Genomic DNA, 18,828 nt, shown 5'->3' on the forward strand with positions numbered 1-18,828 from the left:
GAATGTGCATTAAACCTACCTCTACTTTGGCTCTTGTTGCAGTAGCATGGACAGGCATATAGGATCACAGGTAGACATTCGCCTTGTTTTACAGACCGTGCTTAGCACTAATACTTTAGTAGAGAAATCCAGGATTGGTGCTAACCTGGGTCTCTGAAACCAGCTGTAACTGCAGAGTGATCCAGAGTGCTTCTGTATGAAGTGCTGGAGGCAGTTGGGTTCTCTGCAGTAGGACCCCCCCCCCCCCCCCCCCTCCCAATTTATTGAGCTCCAGATTGAAGGTGGGAAAGCGGTTGGCTGATTGAGAGCTCAGGCTGCCACCATTGTTCTGTGCTCCTGACTGACTGGAAGCCCGTGGAAATGTTCCCAACGAGAGGAGCGATGAGTGACAGCTGCTGGCTGCTCCAGCACCAGGTGTGTGGAGGTATGTGATTGCTCCGCTGCCACTGTTTTGAATCCCTGACACCTTCACTACCTGCTCGATCAGCCTCGGGGACTTACAGTACAGGCCTGCGCTCTGAACAATACATAAACGATGCATCTCTCATCAATCAGAAACACTGCCATGAAACTGTAAAACGGAAGGAGGCGAACATTTCATCTGAAGAGCACCAGTGAGAGACAGAAAAGGAACCTTAAAATCAACACACTGAACCTCTAGTTCAAACCCAGGACGCCAGCCCTACTCTTTTAAGGGAGGTATTATTTACTGTGGCACTTTAAACTGTGCTGGGAACATGGTAGAAAAGAGAAAGGAGAGAGAGGGGGTGTTAGCAACAGTGTAGGCTTAAAGGAAACTCAGAGCAGGGCTAGTATTGCCCCAAGCTCCTGGAGCTCCCCTGCTGGAGAGAGAGAGGGAAGATACAGACACGCCCAACAGAAAAGGCCCAATAGAAAAACACTCCCATGCAGTATACAATAATTATAAATATATAAAGTATATAAAGTATAGATAAGTCTTTCTTAGTCTCCACAACTGTCGATGTAAACACTGTTAAACAGAAAATGAAACGTATTGCCAGTAATTGGTGGGTGGGGAAAGCACACACACAAGCACAAAAGTGTGTAAATGGAAAGAAATCTTGCAGTGCAGCTATTATTAATAAACAGAGATCGCTCTGGGGCCTGTTGCTCTCGGATTGGGGTCATTTTGGCAGGTGATGTGAAAGCCAGCTCCCAGCTCTCTCTCGCATTTCGATTCATGTCTTCCAGCCCCGGGGGGAGAGGGGAGGGGAATAAGAATATATTTATTGCCTTATTACCAGCTGCCTGATTTAACTTGATGTAATCTTAGATACACTGAGAAGGAAAAAAAAAAAAGCTGTCGCTCATCTTTAACATTACTTCATTAGACTAAACTGCTCAAAAGAGAGAGAGAGAGTGAGAGAGAGAGAGAGGTAAGCTGTTTTGGTTCAGTAAGAAGGTAAGAGGAGAATTCAGTTTTGTTTTCTCTCCCTCTCTCTCTCTCTCTCTTTGTCTTAGTTCCTGTCTCTCGTCCTCTCTATAAAAGATCTGCGATCGTCCAAGTCAAACTCAGCTCTTTACACTCAGGACTGCTGCTCTCCTTTGGGACAGAGGTTGAACTGTAGGATCCCTCCAGTAAAGACATCGCTGTCAGAAGGCAGGCAGGCAGGCAGGCACTTTGTTGAGCAGCTACAGGACGTGATGTGGGCCTCCCTCTTTCTTTGAGTGCCAGTTTTGGAGCGGGATAGCTGGAGAACACACAAGCACAATAAGACAAGCCTGGTATGTGCTTATTATTATTATTATTTATTTTTATTTTTTTAATGATTTCTGGCTTGGTTTACAAGGCAGATAAAAGAGCCTTTTAACTTCTGGTGTCAAGCTTTGTTCTAGTTAATCCAGCATTTTCCCAAGTTCATTGCTTTCTAATGCATATAAAAGTCTAAGGAGTTGGCTGTGGTAATAGTTCTATATGCACCCCTTTTTTTGTCTGGTAGGAACACAGGATTGATGTAGGGATAGTCTGTCATTGGTGGAATAATGATCCGTACATGGAATTTAAACACAAGGGAATCCACGAACGCACATGCAGTGAACTTCCTGTACTACACATGAACGCTGGTTCTGAATTTAATCAGACCAAAATGAATTCAAGTGGATTCGTTTAGGAGTAAAAGTTCTTAAATGCTGCAGCGCCCAGACTCACGATTAATAACATGTGTTCAATCTAATTTACACATGTCCTCAGCGTAAACTTTGAACGTACAGCTAACAGTTTTGCATCACCCTTTAGAATGAACTCATTTTGCTTCATGAAGTCGAATGAAACCTGCTGAATGATGTTACGTTAACCTATTGAATTACATACCGCTTTGTAGTTTTCAAAATAAATACTTGGAGAAAAACTGGAAAAAATAATGTGACATTTCGAAATCTAACATGAAATACTGTACTGTACTAATATTATAGCTTCCGGTAGACTTTTGCTATATCATTTCTTTGATTACATGATGTGACATAAAATATCTAAATTATGTTAACATAGTTTTTTTTTTTTTTTTTTATTATGTCTCAGTCCTAAAATTCTAGGTAATGCAAAACTTTTGGCCATAGCTGTAGATTCTTTTTGCATGCTTAAACAAAAAGAATGGCATGCATGCGTTATGAATGCAAAAAGAGGCAGATAGACACGGGTACAGCTTCCCGGTCTCTGCAGATAAACACATATAGACAAACCGCTAAGTCTTCATAGATAGCCAGAGATAGTATTCTGTTTATCGGTTGGGTTGTCTGCTTCACAGAACCAGGTCTATGCACCAATGCATGCTGGTGGACCTGAGAAGGAGTGGATCTAATGCGCCCAATTGTTATAAAAAAAAAAAAAGTTACTTCTTGATTTTCAAAAGGTCTCCCAGCTGCTGGTGTCTTGAGCGATCCTTTTTAAACCTGTCTGAGCAGGTCTCTCCAGCAGTCTCCATTACAGCGAACTGGCCAACGGCCAAGTGGAGTTTAACACTCTCATTCTCACTGCTCATTCTGCTTCCAACTAGAGCTCCTCTCCGTGGGCAGGAGAATGTGCAGCTAAGAGGCTGTGTGACCGCGCTGCAGAGGTGAGAATGCACTGCTTTGTTGTTCACTGTTAAGGGTGCAGGGTGACGACCTGACAGTGCAGTGTGTTTTGCTCTCATTGTGAAGGTATTTGGTGACAGCAGAGAGTGGGCGGTAATCGCAGGGCTGGACTCTAAGAATGGCGTGTGTTAATGTTCATTATCAAGATGCAAAGTGACAGTGCTGGAGAGCTGAGAGTGGAGTGCTTTATCTCATTATTAAGGTGCAGGGTGACAGCACTGGAGAGCTGAGAGTGGAGTGCTTTAGCTCATTATTAAGGTGCAGGGTGACAGCACTGGAGAGCTGAGAGTGGAGTGCTTTAGCTCATTATTAAGGTGCAGGGTGACAGCACTGGAGAGCTGAGAGTGGAGTGCTTTAGCTCATTATTAAGGTGCAGGGTGACAGCACTGGAGAGCTGAGAGTGGAGTGCTTTAGCTCATTATTAAGGTGCAGAGTGACAGAGCTGAGAACGGAGTGTTTAGACTAGTGCTCATTATTAAAGTGAGGGGACAGTACTGGAGATGGCTAATAATGAAACGAGATACTGGTCATTAGAGAACTTTTAAAATCGATTTGTTTCCTTCCTTTGGTAAATGCTGCTGCATTTCGTTATTTCATGTTCCGGCATCTCCAGTGATGGACACCAGCCAAGAAATCAGAGCAATGTGAGGAGTGTGTTATAGAAACATTAAGCCAGTGTGGATACAGTAATGTAAATATCCAGCTCACAGTTTAGAGAAGTATTGCACGCTTGATCCAAAATGATTAATGGGGAGTTAAACTTGTTTTAACAATTGGTTACACTGCAACAACACTTGTCATGTCACAAAACCAATAGGAAACTACTTAAGGGGACTACTAAATATTTTAATTGGCTTCTCTAATTGCTTATCTTACATTTGTAACATTTCAGTGCAAATTGCAGGCTTTATTGAAAACCTTGAAAAACAGGGCAGCTGATAGCACAGTTCAGCTAGCTCTGGAGATGTGCAGGAGCTTCACCTGGCCTGTGTCTCGAAGTGTCTGGAAATGTGTAAGTGTTTGGAAATACAGCATTCACCAATGCTAACACAAAGTGTTTCATTTAAGAAAAAATAGTTTAATTCATCAAAACATGTTTTAGGGTAGATGTAGTAAGATGGGCCAGTCGCAGCGCAAACTACCGCAATTTGCATTTTGTTTACGACAATTTGAAAGTACACATTTTGTCGTATGTACTAAGAAAAAAATATGTTAATGAATGGTGCCGCAATATACTAATTTAAATATCATTTGCATCATCTTATCGAGATCTCTAGCGAGAGTTGTGCGACATGTTTTCTAATAAAATAGAGGCAGTTGAGTTGTGGTTTTGCTGCAGCAGAGGGTGCCCGAAGGAGAACGGCTATACATGCAAGGGCGCAAGAATCAAAATAACATTGTTTTTGTTAATTGTAAAGGTCATCTGTACAATGCATTCTGTTCAGTCTTCATTTGACCTATTTTAATACTGTTATATATACAGTATATATAAATGAAAGGCGGTTTAATCCCATCAGATTCTATAGTGGGGACCCAACCTTCACCCCCAAAAAACTTTTCATAATCATACAGTAGCCCCTCCCTAAACTGGACATGCTTGTCCGAAATAAGGAGGTGTCGGGTTTAAAAACAATACAATAAAATCGTGCACACATACATTTACAGTTCTCGATGTATTTTAAATATAAATCATTGGGCTGAAATAACACTAATGTGTTTTGGGCAGGCTACACATTACATTATGTAAAAATATGAATCTGTACAGTAGGCCTATACAGTATACAGTACAGTAGTAAAATCAAATGAATACCTAGCGCACTTTTTTTGTACTTTAGCCTACTGGTAACACAAAATAAATCATGCTGCTGCATTGTACACGTTGGTGTACAAGGTGAATAAAAGATTATTTTAAATTGAAACGAAATGATTTTAGGTTTTTATTTTTTATTTTATTTTAATTATTATTATTTTTAACTTGGTCTGCTTAGTAACCTAGACAATTAACACACAATAGATCACGGTCCTATACAGATGCTCAGAATGAGCTGGAGGGGTTAGTGGCACGTGTGTGCAGTCTGTTGCTCCCAGCACGCTGGGAAAACCAGAAATGTCATAGAAATGTGTTTTCAAGACATGTAAGTGCACCCTGACTTTAGTGCAAATTAGGTACTGGGGTGTTTGTCTCAAAAATACATTGAGCAGAACTGGCAACACACGAGAAAAAGCGGACTGGGAAATGCCAGCAACAATTGCGACTGTTTAAAACGTGCTTTCAAAAGTGCTTAACAAATTGATGCAATTGTAAGTGTGGCAATTGCCCGCAGATTTAGTACATCTCGTTACAATATTTTTGATCTCTCATTTGCACTCTCTCCATCTTGTTTTTGAGAATTTCTGCAGGAACGCCCAGAATTACATAGACATTTAAAGCTAAAGCGCAAATTTGCAAATCATTCGTTAAAATGATGCTAACAGCGTTGCGTTTGTTTAGTACATTTCACGCTACACTTCCGTCTGGTTTGCATGTGGTTTGCAACGATTGCGACAGACTCAACACTTCAGTACATCTACCCCACAGTCTTTAAATAAACCGTGAAAAAGTGAAGAAAAGCCTCATCTTTAACATGACTTCATTAGTCTTAACTGCTGAGAGCTGAGGTAAAGGGAGAGCCATGCTTGATCCTGCCCAGCCAAGACTCCACTGCCCTCCCACAGTCCTGAGGCCCAGAACACACCCAGCCACCACTCATAAATCACACTCTCATTTCAGGAGGAAACTGCACCAGGCCTTCATAAATCACAGCTACACATCCTTGGCAAAAGAGAGACCTGAGTGGCTTCAGAACTTTGTTAGGCTGTGCAGTGAGGGAAATACTCTGTATGGCAGCAGTGGAGCCATGGTAGAAAATACATTACCAGATTTAGATTGCAGCACTGCAAAGCAGGCCTGTTAGGTAAGGAGGAATGAAGGAATCCTTATTATTATTATTATTTATTTAGCAGACACCCTTATCCAAGGCAACTTACAGAGACCAGGGTGTGTGAACTATGCATTAGCTGCAGAGTCACTTACAAGTATGTCTCACCCGAAAAATGGAGCACAAGGAGGTTAAGTGACTTGCTCAGGGTCACACAGTGAGTCAGTGGTTGAGGTGGGATTTGAACTGGGGATCTCCTGGTTACAAAGCCATTTCTTTAACCACTGGACCACACAGCCTCCTATATATTTAACAAGCTCTAGCTAAAATCACATTGAAAGTTTTATAATGGGACATATCGCCACCTGGGGGCCCAGTATTGCAACTGAATATTCCAGAGAGCGATTTCTAAGCATTTGTCTTTACTTGGGCTACTAAGCACAAGCAGAGATGGCTGGTTCAGACTGCTGTGTTCAACGGCAGGGCAGCGATTGCAATGTGTCAAGCAGGTTTCCTGCTTGTTCATCCGTTCTCAGCCAAACCCCCATGCACAATACATGCAGAAGAAAAAGCTTTATACTAAATAGTGGGGTTCAGCGTTTTGCAGTGGAATTATAATACATACAGCTGTCTTAATAGTTTCACTCCCTGCCTGTTTTCCCTAAGAAGGCTATAGAGGACAGAAAAATAAAAAAGAAAGATAAAAGCATGACATAGTGATTACAGTTTGCTGAATTTGGAAGGAAGAATGACACAGTCCATTAGCAGTGCCAATCACATCCGGCAAAGGCAGGTTAGTCTCTTAGGCATGACAGAATAAACATGCTCGGAAGCAGGTTGGAGTTAAAAGTTAGCTAAGTATATCCATATGAAAGAGAAAACAGAGCTGCCTGTGAAACATTACACCCCGAGCTTCTCCTAATGGGCTCGCTCCTTTTTCAGCACTCTCAGGAGACTCCTTACCTGCTGGTCAGCAATGCTCAATTGCTCCTGCCCTGGTTAACAATTTGAAATGTCATATGGATTGCAAAGCGTCAGCCTCATCCTTATAAGGTATACCCTTATACAGGGCAAGTTTCCCACAGTAAAAGCACAGCAAAGGGTAATTAAGCAGGGTGAAAGCATGATAAAGCACTGTAAAGAGCTTTTCAATTGTTAGTTGTGGAACGGTATTTAGTCCGGTCTCTTCAATTCTTTCCCATCAAGACCCACACAAAAAATTTTTTTCGTGTGGAATAAAGATGAGTGAATTAATTGACTCTCTCTTTTAGCAATCACTCCCCCTAAAACCGGCAATACAAACAGGCCAGTCCTTCAGCTCACCCCTGGAGTAAAGATAAATTGATTTACAAGTTTAGAAAAAAAAAAAAAAAAAAATATATATATATATATATATATATATATATATATATATATTGTAATATAGCGGGTTGTGAGAGACGGCAGGGAGGGGGTTAAAACCTCCCTGCAAAAGAAAACATGTGAGAATGCACCTTTTTGTTTGATTTGTATTGCTTTATTGTTTCATTTAATTTGCTTATCGTTTAGTTTAATTGTTTTATTATTAATTATCATCCGCACCTGGGCATTATTAAAAATTAGGTCCAGGTGCGGGAGTTTAAAAGGAGAGCAGGCAGTCTGCTCGGGGCTGCTGAATGGAAGGAGGCAGAGAGGGGTGCTGTCTCCGAGTAGCCAGAGGAAGAGAGAGAAAAGAGTAAGTGCGGTACCAAACTGGTGTTTTGTGAAGACGGGAAAACAGCTTAGCTGTCCCGTGTTAGGAAGGGTTCCTGAAAGTTGAGTTAGCGCTCCAAGAGGAGCTAGGTGTTTGTTTTGCTTTTGTATTTTGTTTGTGTTATTTTTGTGTTTATTAAAAAAATAGCGCGTCAGCGCTTGAAAAATCCATTCCTGTGTTTCTGGGTCAAGTTCTTAAAGGGGCAACGAACCCGAGCGAGGGTCGCTCGTTTACATTTGGTGTCAGAGAGTGTGGGCGCCCCTAAGACCCGGAGAAGATGGATTTGCTGGAGATGATCGAGCAGATAACCAGGAATGCTGTTGCTCAGAGAGAGCAACTTGGGAGATGGGAGAGAGAGATGGGGTTGGCTCCGCAGAAGAGACAGGAGCGGGAGCCAACTGAATTGGAGCGGTTACTCCAGAAATGGGAGAAGGTTAGTGTAGCTCCGCAGTCTCCAGAGCCCAGAGGGGAGGAGCCGCCGCTGCCAGAGCCCAGAGGGGAGGAGCCGCCGCTGCCAGAGCCCAGAGGGGAGGAGCCGCCGCTGCCAGAGCCCAGAGGGGAGGAGCCGCCGCTGCCAGAGCCCAGAGGGGAGGAGCCGCCGCTGCCAGAGCCCAGAGGGGAGGAGCCGCCGCTGCCAGAGCCCAGAGGGGAGGAGCCGCCGCTGCCGGAGCCCAGAGGGGAGGAGCCGCCGCTGCCGGAGCCCAGAGGGGAGGAGCCGCCGCTGCCGGAGCCCAGAGGGGAGGAGCCGCCGCTGCCGGAGCCCAGAGGGGAGGAGCTGCCGCTGCCGGAGCCCAGAGGGGAGGAGCTGCCGCTGCCGGAGCCCAGAGGGGAGGAGCTGCCGCTGCCGGAGCCCAGAGGGGAGGAGCTGCCGCTGCCAGAGCCCAGAGGGGAGGAGCTGCCGCTTCCGGAGCCTAGGGAGGAGGTGACAAGCGTACCTCCACCACAGCCCCGACCACCACCCCTACGGTCCAGTCCGGCGTCGCTGCGTCCAGTCCCTCACCCCTTGCTCCTGGACACCCTGTCGGTTAGCCAGGACCTCCCTTCACTTGACCTGGAGCCCAGGAGTCGGCAGGATCGGGCACAGTTCTCCACCTGGTCCCCTGCTCCGCTCCTCCCGGACACTAAGACGTCGCTACGCTGCTCCCAGACGTCGCGTATGCTCCCCCTGGTCACTACTTCGCTCCCCCTTGCTGACCGGACGTCGCTGCACTGGGTCCCAGCTGCAGACCTCTGCCCGCTACTGCAGCCTCCAGTGCCCCGGTTGTCGTGCCGGTCGGCCCTGACAAACCGGTGGGGTCCCTCGTCGCCGGTGCGCGGTCCCTACCTGGCTGACCCAGGACGTGGACCGATCCACCCTCGAGTTCGCCCGTGGAAGAGGGCGAAAATTGACATTTATGGACTCGAGGGTGGGTGGTTGTGTTTTAGGGGAGGAGGTGGCCGTCTCGTGGCCTGTGTCTTGGAAAGACAAGGGGGGGGAAATGTAATATAGCGGGTTGTGAGAGACGGCAGGGAGGGGGTTAAAACCTCCCTGCAAAAGAAAACATGTGAGAATGCACCTTTTTGTTTGATTTGTATTGCTTTATTGTTTCATTTAATTTGCTTATCGTTTAGTTTAATTGTTTTATTATTAATTATCATCCGCACCTGGGCATTATTAAAAATTAGGTCCAGGTGCGGGAGTTTAAAAGGAGAGCAGGCAGTCTGCTCGGGGCTGCTGAATGGAAGGAGGCAGAGAGGGGTGCTGTCTCCGAGTAGCCAGAGGAAGAGAGAGAAAAGAGTAAGTGCGGTACCAAACTGGTGTTTTGTGAAGACGGGAAAACAGCTTAGCTGTCCCGTGTTAGGAAGGGTTCCTGAAAGTTGAGTTAGCGCTCCAAGAGGAGCTAGGTGTTTGTTTTGCTTTTGTATTTTGTTTGTGTTATTTTTGTGTTTATTAAAAAAATAGCGCGTCAGCGCTTGAAAAATCCATTCCTGTGTTTCTGGGTCAAGTTCTTAAAGGGGCAACGAACCCGAGCGAGGGTCGCTCGTTTACAATATATATATATATATCACTAAAAATCACTAAAGGCTACAGAAATAGAGAAAGGTGTTCATGTGAGCTTTCCTGAAACACTATCGCAGCCCTCCAAGTCAAACAATCCGTCATGCGCTAATTCAGAGGTGAAGTAAATGTTTCCCCCAACCTGCCGCTTGACAGGCTCCTTAGCACTTGACAGGCTGTGCACGCGTTGTCAAGTACTGAAACAGCGCCCCCCCCCCCCCCCCGTGAAATGGAGATCGGACGGGACGTTGTGAGCAGTGTCCTCACTAAGTAAAAGGACGAAAGCCAAGAGGGTTTCCAGTCAAGCAGGGCTGACAGATCAGAGCTTAACAAAAAGCCCCTCTCCGCTTTCTCAGACAGCACGAGGTGCCTACATTACGTGTGTGTCACTTGAGGCTTCATGCTTCTCTGGCAAAGCATTGTGAATGTGTTGTTTTCCGCTGCTCAAAAAAGAATACAATATCTAGCTTGTGTAATCGGTCAAATAAAAGGTTCTTTTTGTTGTTTTTTGTTTGGTATGACGTATTCGTCTCAGTTTGCTTGAGATCGTAATGAGCTTGCTGGGTTAGTTTCGGGCTGACTATGCAGTCTGTCCCGATGAGTCTGCATGGCTGAACAGACAGCCGCCAATGCACAGGGTCCCAGAGAGAAGAGCATCCCATACTAGCATGGGTCACTTGCATTCAGGAAGCCAACTTTCTCAATTACACTACATTTCCAACCTGGATTCTCAATGACACCTGGGGCTAGATTCAGCTGACAAAATACAGCAAAAGCATTATTTTCTGCTTCCACAGTACAAAGACATTCAGTCCAATATGCCATACAGTCCTACAAGGACTGTAGTGGGACACAGGATGTTTCTGTAGTGGTTGGAGAGCAGTGTACAGTATCTTTTCCATTGATAACCCTGCCTTGAGTTTAGCATTTCTACTAATGCTGTGTCCTCCTAGATTCTGACTGCATTTCGAGTGGGAGGGAGCAGCACTGAAATGACTGGCCAAAAAACGAACTACATTTGCCACTTTTCATGGCTATAAAGTATCGCAAAGCACTGTGCAGTACATGGCAGAAAAAAAGAACAAACCACAATACATTTGTATAGCATGTCACACATACAACTGCCACAATCAGACCATTTAAGAACATATTTAAATAACAGCATACACAAAATTAGCAATTTTAAAGTTACCTTAAAACCCACTAAGATAAGTAAGCCATTTTATAAAAGTGTGTTTATGTAACCAACGCTTAATATCACCACATGAAGAATAATCAGGTGGGATGTTTTTGAAATCCCCCCCAGGTCTAGGCTGTGACAAGCTCCTGGCGATGACCTCAGCGCCTCAGAGCAGGACCTTCTCCCCTGCCTCCCTCGGGACCCCTTCTCTGCAGGGACCGCCCAACTCAACGATGCCGACTCACGGGACCCCAGAGTCACCCCACTTACAGCCAACACAGACACAGGTAAAACTCACAGAGCGGCTGCTCTGCTGCTTATGAATCTACAGGAACTGCAGCTGAGGTTTTAATTGTTTGAATTGCTGCTGTTCAACTTGGCCCTTGCAAATCACAATGTGGCACAACTGCAGAGCTACCTTTGCAAGTGCAGTCACAAAAGAGAGGCCAATGTCTAATGCATGTATTATGTGAATGTTCCTAATGTTTAATGTGTCGTTTAATAGCCTCTAATGTGTGTTCTGTATGATCTCCTATTGTTGTTTCTATGCCATTGCCATGCTTACTTACTATTGCAGCACAAAATTGCTTCTGAAAAAAAACAAAAACCCCTCAGGGTTTAAGGCTAGATAGTAATCGAGGTAAGACATAAGTTTAGAATGTAGGGTTTAGACCTCTGTTTGTTCACATTCCAAGAAGATGGTTTTAACCGGTTGTTACTCAACAAGACATTTCAAAAGTGTTGCTTGTATTAAACTGAGCTGAACCTGTTCTGAAGTTTGCTAAACAGCATTCGCTGAAGACTGCACAGCGAGAGAGGTGATTAAATGGACACAGCTACGAGTTCAATGTGTCCCCTATTCTAATGAAGACTTGTTTGATTTCCAAGGTGCAGCTGCACAGGAATTTTAAAGAACAAGTCAGCAGGTTTATAGACAGATTCAAGAACAACTACCGGCATTTTACCAATGTAAACCCCAAAGGGTTTTTTAATGTAATAAATCACATGCCGGTTGAAATTAATACTGTGGGGACATTTTTACCTAAATACTGTTGCACAATAACTCTTAAACCTGCTCAAACACATTCCTCTTTACCCCTTTTAATACATTTATTAAAAGCATTAGCATTAGTCTCTTTCCTGATCATAATAGATTCACTACTGTATTTGTTTGTACCATTTCTAGTCGCTGGATGTAGTAGATGTCTATAGAGGTGCAAAGCTCTGTACAGTTATTGAGCAAGTCTCTTACCTCATGAGCCCATGCTAGAAATGATCAGCTACTGTAAATGTTAATACCAGTGTATCTCAAAAAACAGTTTTGCTAGCACAGCTTTTTCATAGTTTAAAGATTTATATACTGAAAATAACGTTCTCATTTAGCTCACAGGGTGACAGTGGCAAGCGAGAATGTATACAAACTGGACTGTCAACAAGGTTATGATACAGGGCTCAGAAAGCAGTAAACAGAAACAAACCAAGTGTATTTTAGTGTACAACTGAACATGACTGTAGGACAGGGCTGCTTTCCTTAGCTTCTCTATACATCCACAATAAGCTGACCTACAGATTCTCAGCTGAATTTTATTAATGAGAGTTTAGTGACATTACTAAGCCATCTGCCAGTATGCCATTTGTAATTCCCATGCTCCATCTCCAGGACATCTCTAGGCATTACCCAAACGGTAAATGTTTCTCTTCTCCTCCTGCAGGATGAGTCGGGAGCTGCAGAAGGAGCTCATTCATTCCGAGGTAATGAGAGCGCCCTCTACAGTCCCAAGAGCTGCCATGCACAGAAGTTCCGGCAGCACAGCAATGATGAGCTCCCAGGACAGACGTTCGGAACTGCGGATCAGAGTCGCTTTCACCCGTACCGCCGGCAGTTCAGCACAGAGGAGTACCCTGGAGAAGGGGGGTCTGCTCAGCAGGACCCCTGCTCCCCCCCGCAGTGCCAACGCTCCTTCAACTGCTTCGGGGGTCTGGAGCACCACGGAAAGCCAGACGCAGTGTCACAGCGCCCCCTGGAGCATCCAACGTCAACTACATGGGCCAACGTGCCGCCGTACAGCGCGGGACAATGCCTGCAGAGCAGCAGAGTGATGGTGGGGATTTATAATTCTAGATACATTTATGACCAGGGTGGATTTCAAGCCAGTGAGACATTTTGCATTGAAACAAGATTCTCTGTCTGTGATTGTGTTAACAAAAGTTCCCAGAGCTGATGCCTATATCTATTCCATTGCCAGCATTGCACTGAAGATCTTTCAATTCTTAATATTCTATCACAGCAGCATTACAAAGTAGCTTACTGAGTTTATAAGTGAATGTACTTCAGGGATGGAATTTACCAAGCATGACGGCATCCATTGCATGTTTGTGATTAATGTATGGGCAGTGTAAATACAGAGCTGCCATTGATATATATTATATACTGTATATCAAATGCCTTTTCAGATTCCAGAGCCCAAATACCAGACAGAAATACCAGCCGTGCCACAAGAGACGGGCTTGAAATCTCAGTGTTACCAGTCCCAGGTTCAACACTCCTACAGCACTGTCCCTCGGCTGCAACAGGTAATCACTCAGATAAATACATGATGCTCACCTTACTGAACCCACATGTCCAGTGAGAAAACATCTGCAAAGTTCTGATTTCACATTGGAATCATCTTTTGAGTTAGCCGAAACATTTTTTTGTGTTTTTTGTTTTGTATTCTGATAAACAAACACTGAATAAATACATGTAAACTGCTTGGGTCACCTTGTACCTGGGATTAGGTGGCCCTGCATAACTCTGATGTGTGTTTCTTCCTCTCTCGTCTGTGTGTCTCAGTTCTCCACAGCCAGTATCTATCCTCTGGGTCTCTCTGGCAGCTCTCACTACCCCTACCAGCGGATAGCACCCCAGGCACCCCAGGACACCCAGCAATCCCTCTACCCGAAACCCATCTACTCCTACAGGTACCCTACCAGCAGCACGCACTGCATCACAAACAGGGCTGCACTGCAATACAGCTCACCCTGTCTAGTACGGTACAGAAGAAGACTCGTGGCTTGCGATGACTTTGGGGTGGAAAGCATGGCATTGTGAGTTTGGCAGGGATGAGGTCAAAACCTCAGGTTAAAACCTCTCCTGAATCACTGAGCAGCTCAGTTCAGGGCTGACATTCACTTATAACGTGCAGGGCTTTTCCACCTTGCCTCAGAAAGCTTAGAGAAAATGTAGATGTACAGAATTAGAAAGAAATCTAAGGGTTCAATAAACAAATTCATGAGATAGCGAACGTGGAGCTAATCGTTAAATGTTATTTAATAAATACAAATGGATTTAAACGAAAATTAAGCAGCATGAACTGCACAGCAGGCAGGAACAGAGGCATCGAGGTTATCGCAGGTGTTCTTCAAAGCTTTATAAACATGTGGAAAATAATATCACTCTGCATGACATTGACAAGATAGATGAAAACATGTGGGGTTTTCACCTGGGTTTCATACCACACGTATAGCTGCCATGTGTACTACAGAAGCCAGCTGAATTCCTGTTTCTTTTTTGCCTGGGGACAACACTGACAGTGCAGAGCCAAGATCACCTGGATAATGCTATCTTTTAATCACAGCACTGCGTAATTCATAATCATAAAACATGTTGGAGCCTCCTTTCTTGGTCTGTACGTCAGCGTTACTCCACGTGAATAAATGCTATAGTGTTTCAGTTCTGCAAACGAGGCATCTCACATGGCTTTATCCCAGAGACTGGAGGGAGACAAACAGTAAATCTATATAATATCTGCTCTGGGTTTGCAGCATTCTGATCTTCATGGCTCTGAGGAACAGCAAGACGGGGAGTCTGCCTGTCAGCGAGATATACAACTTCATGACCGAACACTTCCCTTATTTCAAGGTAATAAAAAACACTTAAAGAAATTCCTTATACAACACAGAACCTTTCCAACATCCCCCTTATGACTGTTTAATGTGGTACACCACATAGAAAGGAAGAGCAAATGCAAGCAAAGCATTGCCAAGAAGCTGTTCAAGTTCAATATAGCCCAATATGTAAACCAAATGACATATTGGGCTATAGTTTCAAAGTGTTTACTCCAGTCTTTAAGTCCTATTTTTTTGAAGGAGAAAAAATTGTTGATTTTATAAAACTAGAGCCAAAACAACTTAAGTACTATTATTCATGACCTGTTTACACATATTAAAGCTGTTTGCTCCTCAATTTTACATCATAATTTTACAGTTAATTAAAGGCTGATATTAATGCTTTGTACTCTACTCAGTGCTAGGCTATCTGACAGTAAAATGTCAGCATTATAAAAGAGAAATGCAGTTGGGATTTCTTGAAAAGTAGGCCACAGCCCTGTTTTTATTAACGTCTAATGTGATCACAGCAACAAAACAAAACTCCAAGCTATGTGTTTTTAATCCCTACTGAGACAGAAGCTTTGCTACAGCAATGGTTTCATATTTATCTCACTCAATCCAGCTCGGAGCCAAGTATTTTTTGATTGAAAGTTATTTATAGGATTGTTCAATTTGCATATCATTATTGATGTCACGGGTTGGCAAAGGGCTTCCTAGTTTTCCTTCTCATATTAATGATCACTACAGTTTACTGCACAGCACATGTGTGTTCAGCACTATTTCAGTTGTATTTATATAATCAGGAAGATCATCTGGTGATGGAAGACAGCATTTAGTTTCATAAGTATTATGCGTTCATTTTTTTTCTAACTGCACCGTTGACTGACTCTTAAAAAAATATATAAATGTCAGCATTCATTAAAAAAAGACACTTACATGTATAAAAAAAACATGGCTTTTGTCCAAGATACCCTCGCAGAAGAGGAAAGAATTTATGCCGGAAGGTAAGGTGTTGCTCCCAGAAAGATATCAAATAAAGATTAAAAGGGCTGTGTTTATAAATTGCACACGTTATGAAATTGACAATCTGCAGTTGCAATAATAAGAATAATAATCATAATCATAATCATAATCATAATCATAATCATAATAATAATAATAATAATAATAATAATAATAATAATAATAATTTAAAAAAATGTGGCACTACAAACACTTGCTATTGTCCATTAATGGAGCCCTTTTTAATTTTTTTTTTACTAATAGTTAAGTTTACTATTTTAAAATATAAACCATACAGCATACAGTAACTGATTTCATAAAGAAATACATCAAAAATAGTTTTGAAAACAGTCCATTATTGAAGGACCCTTATACAGTAAGATATAGTACAATTTACTGTCAACATGGCCTAACAGTAATTAGAGAAGTATTGGTAAAATAGCGAGGAAGCACTGTACCTCACGCCAGCACCCCTCCCCTCTCCTCCCCTCCGCAGACAGCGCCTGACGGCTGGAAGAACTCGGTCCGCCACAACCTGTCCCTGAACAAGTGCTTCGAGAAGGTGGAGAACAAGACTGGCAGCTCCTCGCGCAAGGGCTGCCTGTGGGCCCTGAACCCCGCCAAGGTGGAGAAGATGCAGGAGGAGCTGCACAAGTGGAGACGCAAAGACCCGGTCACTGTGCGCAAGAGCATGGCCAGGCCAGGTAAGAGGGGACAAGAGGGCCGGCAGGGACACACAAGAACACTCCTTCATCCAAATGAAAATACAAAGGCATGCACTGATCACTGGAAACAGAGCGCATGAGTTTAATGTAGGGTTACTGAACACATCAAAGTAAAATGGATGCAGTGCGTGTGCTGTGTTTATGGAATGATTTAGCGCCTGTCATTCCAATGGCAGTTTGATTCATGAAACGTTTTGCTGGCGTTTATTAATTCATTTTATCCCAGCTCGTGATTTTAAAATATTTTATCACTTGCTTGCTATTTTAGTTGTATATGGCATAATATTATGGGAAGATACACACGTATATTGTGTGATCACCAGCAATATATATATATATATATATATATATATATATATAGTGTAATTAATGTCACTTGCTGGGTAATGTCAATGCTTAAAGTATTTGTCTTGCTTTTGCAGAGGATCTAGACCTCCTGCTTGGGGACAAGCCTGTAAAGTACAAGGTCTCCTCCACGCTGTCTCCCCTCCCAGCCTCTCACCCCAGCACCCTGCTTATTCAGGGGCACCCCAGCTACGCAATGGCCCCCTCTTTCACCTCGGCACAGCGTGCCATGTCCAGCCAGGTGCACAGGCACCCGTTACAGGTCCCAACGGGGGCCCTCAGCCACCAGCCTCTGTTCCTTCCTCCCACACCCCAGGGCTTCCCCCACTTCTCTCCCAGCGGACACCAGCAGCCCTCCTCGGGGATCCCTCCCAACGAGCCCCCCAAGGCAAGCACCCTGAGCTCCCCCCTGCCCGCCCAAGCCCCTCCCATCCACAGAGCCTCCCTGCAGGCTGAGCACAGCACGTCCCGGAGCATGCAGGAGCTGCTGATGGAGGGGGAGCTCAGCAATGACATCGACACTCTGAACCCCAGCCTCACCGACTTCCAGCTGCAGGGTAAGTACTGCCAGGAGCTCAGAGGCAAGTACAGCTTATTAGGTCTGGCATGATGAGCTTTTAATGAGATGCACCACACCGCCTGTGCCTGATTAGCACAAGCTAAGAAAAACATGAGGCTATGTTAAGTGCAAAGTCCAGTAAATTGACCAGCCTCATCATTTGAAATGCACATCACTAGAGGTCTAGCCTCTTCTAGTGTACATTCACCTGACACTCAGTGTCATCCTTACAGGACCCCTGTGGGAGGATTTAAAAGATGACAGTCTGGCTCTGGATCCGCTGATCCTCATAGCAACCTCTCCCTCTACCGGCCCCTCTCACTGGGGTGGCTGCCTGATGGAGGACGGGTCAGGTGAACAGATGCCCGGTTTCGAGGACCACAACAGCCTGAGCGACCTGCACATCACAGGCACCTACTCGACCACCTTCACAGACTTAGACAGCTACCTGCCCACCCCAGGCAACGCGCCTATTCCCCTCATGTGAACGAGGAATCAGTAACTGCGGATGAGATGACGTTAACCTGTCCTACTGCTGTACTTCTTTGTGTTCCTCAACCTTTATATTATTCTTTATATTATTTTAATATACTGTACCAGCATTGTACTACTGTACTGTAATAATTATGTATGTGGAAATGAATGTCTTGTTTGAAATATACACAAAAATCAACAGTGTACTTTTTTATTGAACATTCTGTGAATTTTTTTAACGGTAAACGACTGCACGCGAAGAGTTTGGGTACACTGGTGTAACTACTATCAGTTTTTGAAAATGTTAATTATTTATGTAGTTCTGAAAATGCATGGCAGGTGGCAGTATTAGACTTCTAGTTACTGGTAGGATTTTTAAATCCATTTGTTACCTTATTTTGGCTCCATTTAAATATATATATGAATTAGTAAAATTTCCCCGCCGGAGAGAGCGCGCGACGGGTACATTTTTAAATTTCAAAGTAACGGTTTTTCCACACCGTTTGGACAGAGATCGAGAAAAGCAGGTACCGTATGCACCTTCTGCGAATAGAAACTGTATTCATATTTGATTTGCTGTTTTTAATTTAAACTTAAAGACAAAAATACCGACCAAATCCTCATGTGGACTTGATAAAAGTTTGTGTTTTGTTTGTAAAGCTGAAAGCAAATAAACGTATTCCAAATATACAATTTAGTAAACCGTTTATAGTTTAAGGTTAACACTTAAAAATGTATTTGAACCATTAGGTCTATAAATACAATAACAATTAAAAAAAATATTTCAGAATAAAAAAATTAAACCTCTATTTTTCAAATACTATTAATCTATAATATTTATAATAATGTTTATTTATGTATGTGTCCATATGTTTTATCTCAAAATAATACA

The 18,828-nt window shown here is 43.6% G+C and overlaps 1 protein-coding gene across 2 annotated transcripts; it reads left to right on the forward strand.

The window, feature by feature from the left end:
- Positions 1–1,254: 1,254 nt before the first annotated feature.
- Positions 1,255–18,747, forward strand: LOC117963373 (forkhead box protein N1-like). 2 transcript variants are annotated; one of them, XM_059001520.1, is made up of 10 exons: positions 1,255–1,746; positions 5,864–6,047; positions 11,088–11,248; positions 12,674–13,063; positions 13,416–13,535; positions 13,795–13,922; positions 14,766–14,862; positions 16,330–16,537; positions 16,981–17,460; positions 17,696–18,747. In XM_059001520.1, exons 3-10 carry the CDS (start codon positions 11,114–11,116, stop codon positions 17,947–17,949), a joined length of 1,812 nt encoding a protein of 603 aa, XP_058857503.1. In that variant the 5' UTR covers positions 1,255–1,746; positions 5,864–6,047; positions 11,088–11,113; the 3' UTR covers positions 17,950–18,747. The 2 variants fall into 2 exon arrangements, with proteins under 2 accessions (XP_058857503.1, XP_058857502.1); XM_059001519.1 differs by lacking the exon at positions 5,864–6,047.
- The last annotated feature ends 81 nt before the right edge of the window (positions 18,748–18,828 follow it).

The sequence above is a fragment of the Acipenser ruthenus genome, chromosome 26, assembly GCF_902713425.1.
Source record: "Acipenser ruthenus chromosome 26, fAciRut3.2 maternal haplotype, whole genome shotgun sequence".
Classification (NCBI taxonomy): Eukaryota; Metazoa; Chordata; class Actinopteri; order Acipenseriformes; family Acipenseridae; genus Acipenser; species Acipenser ruthenus.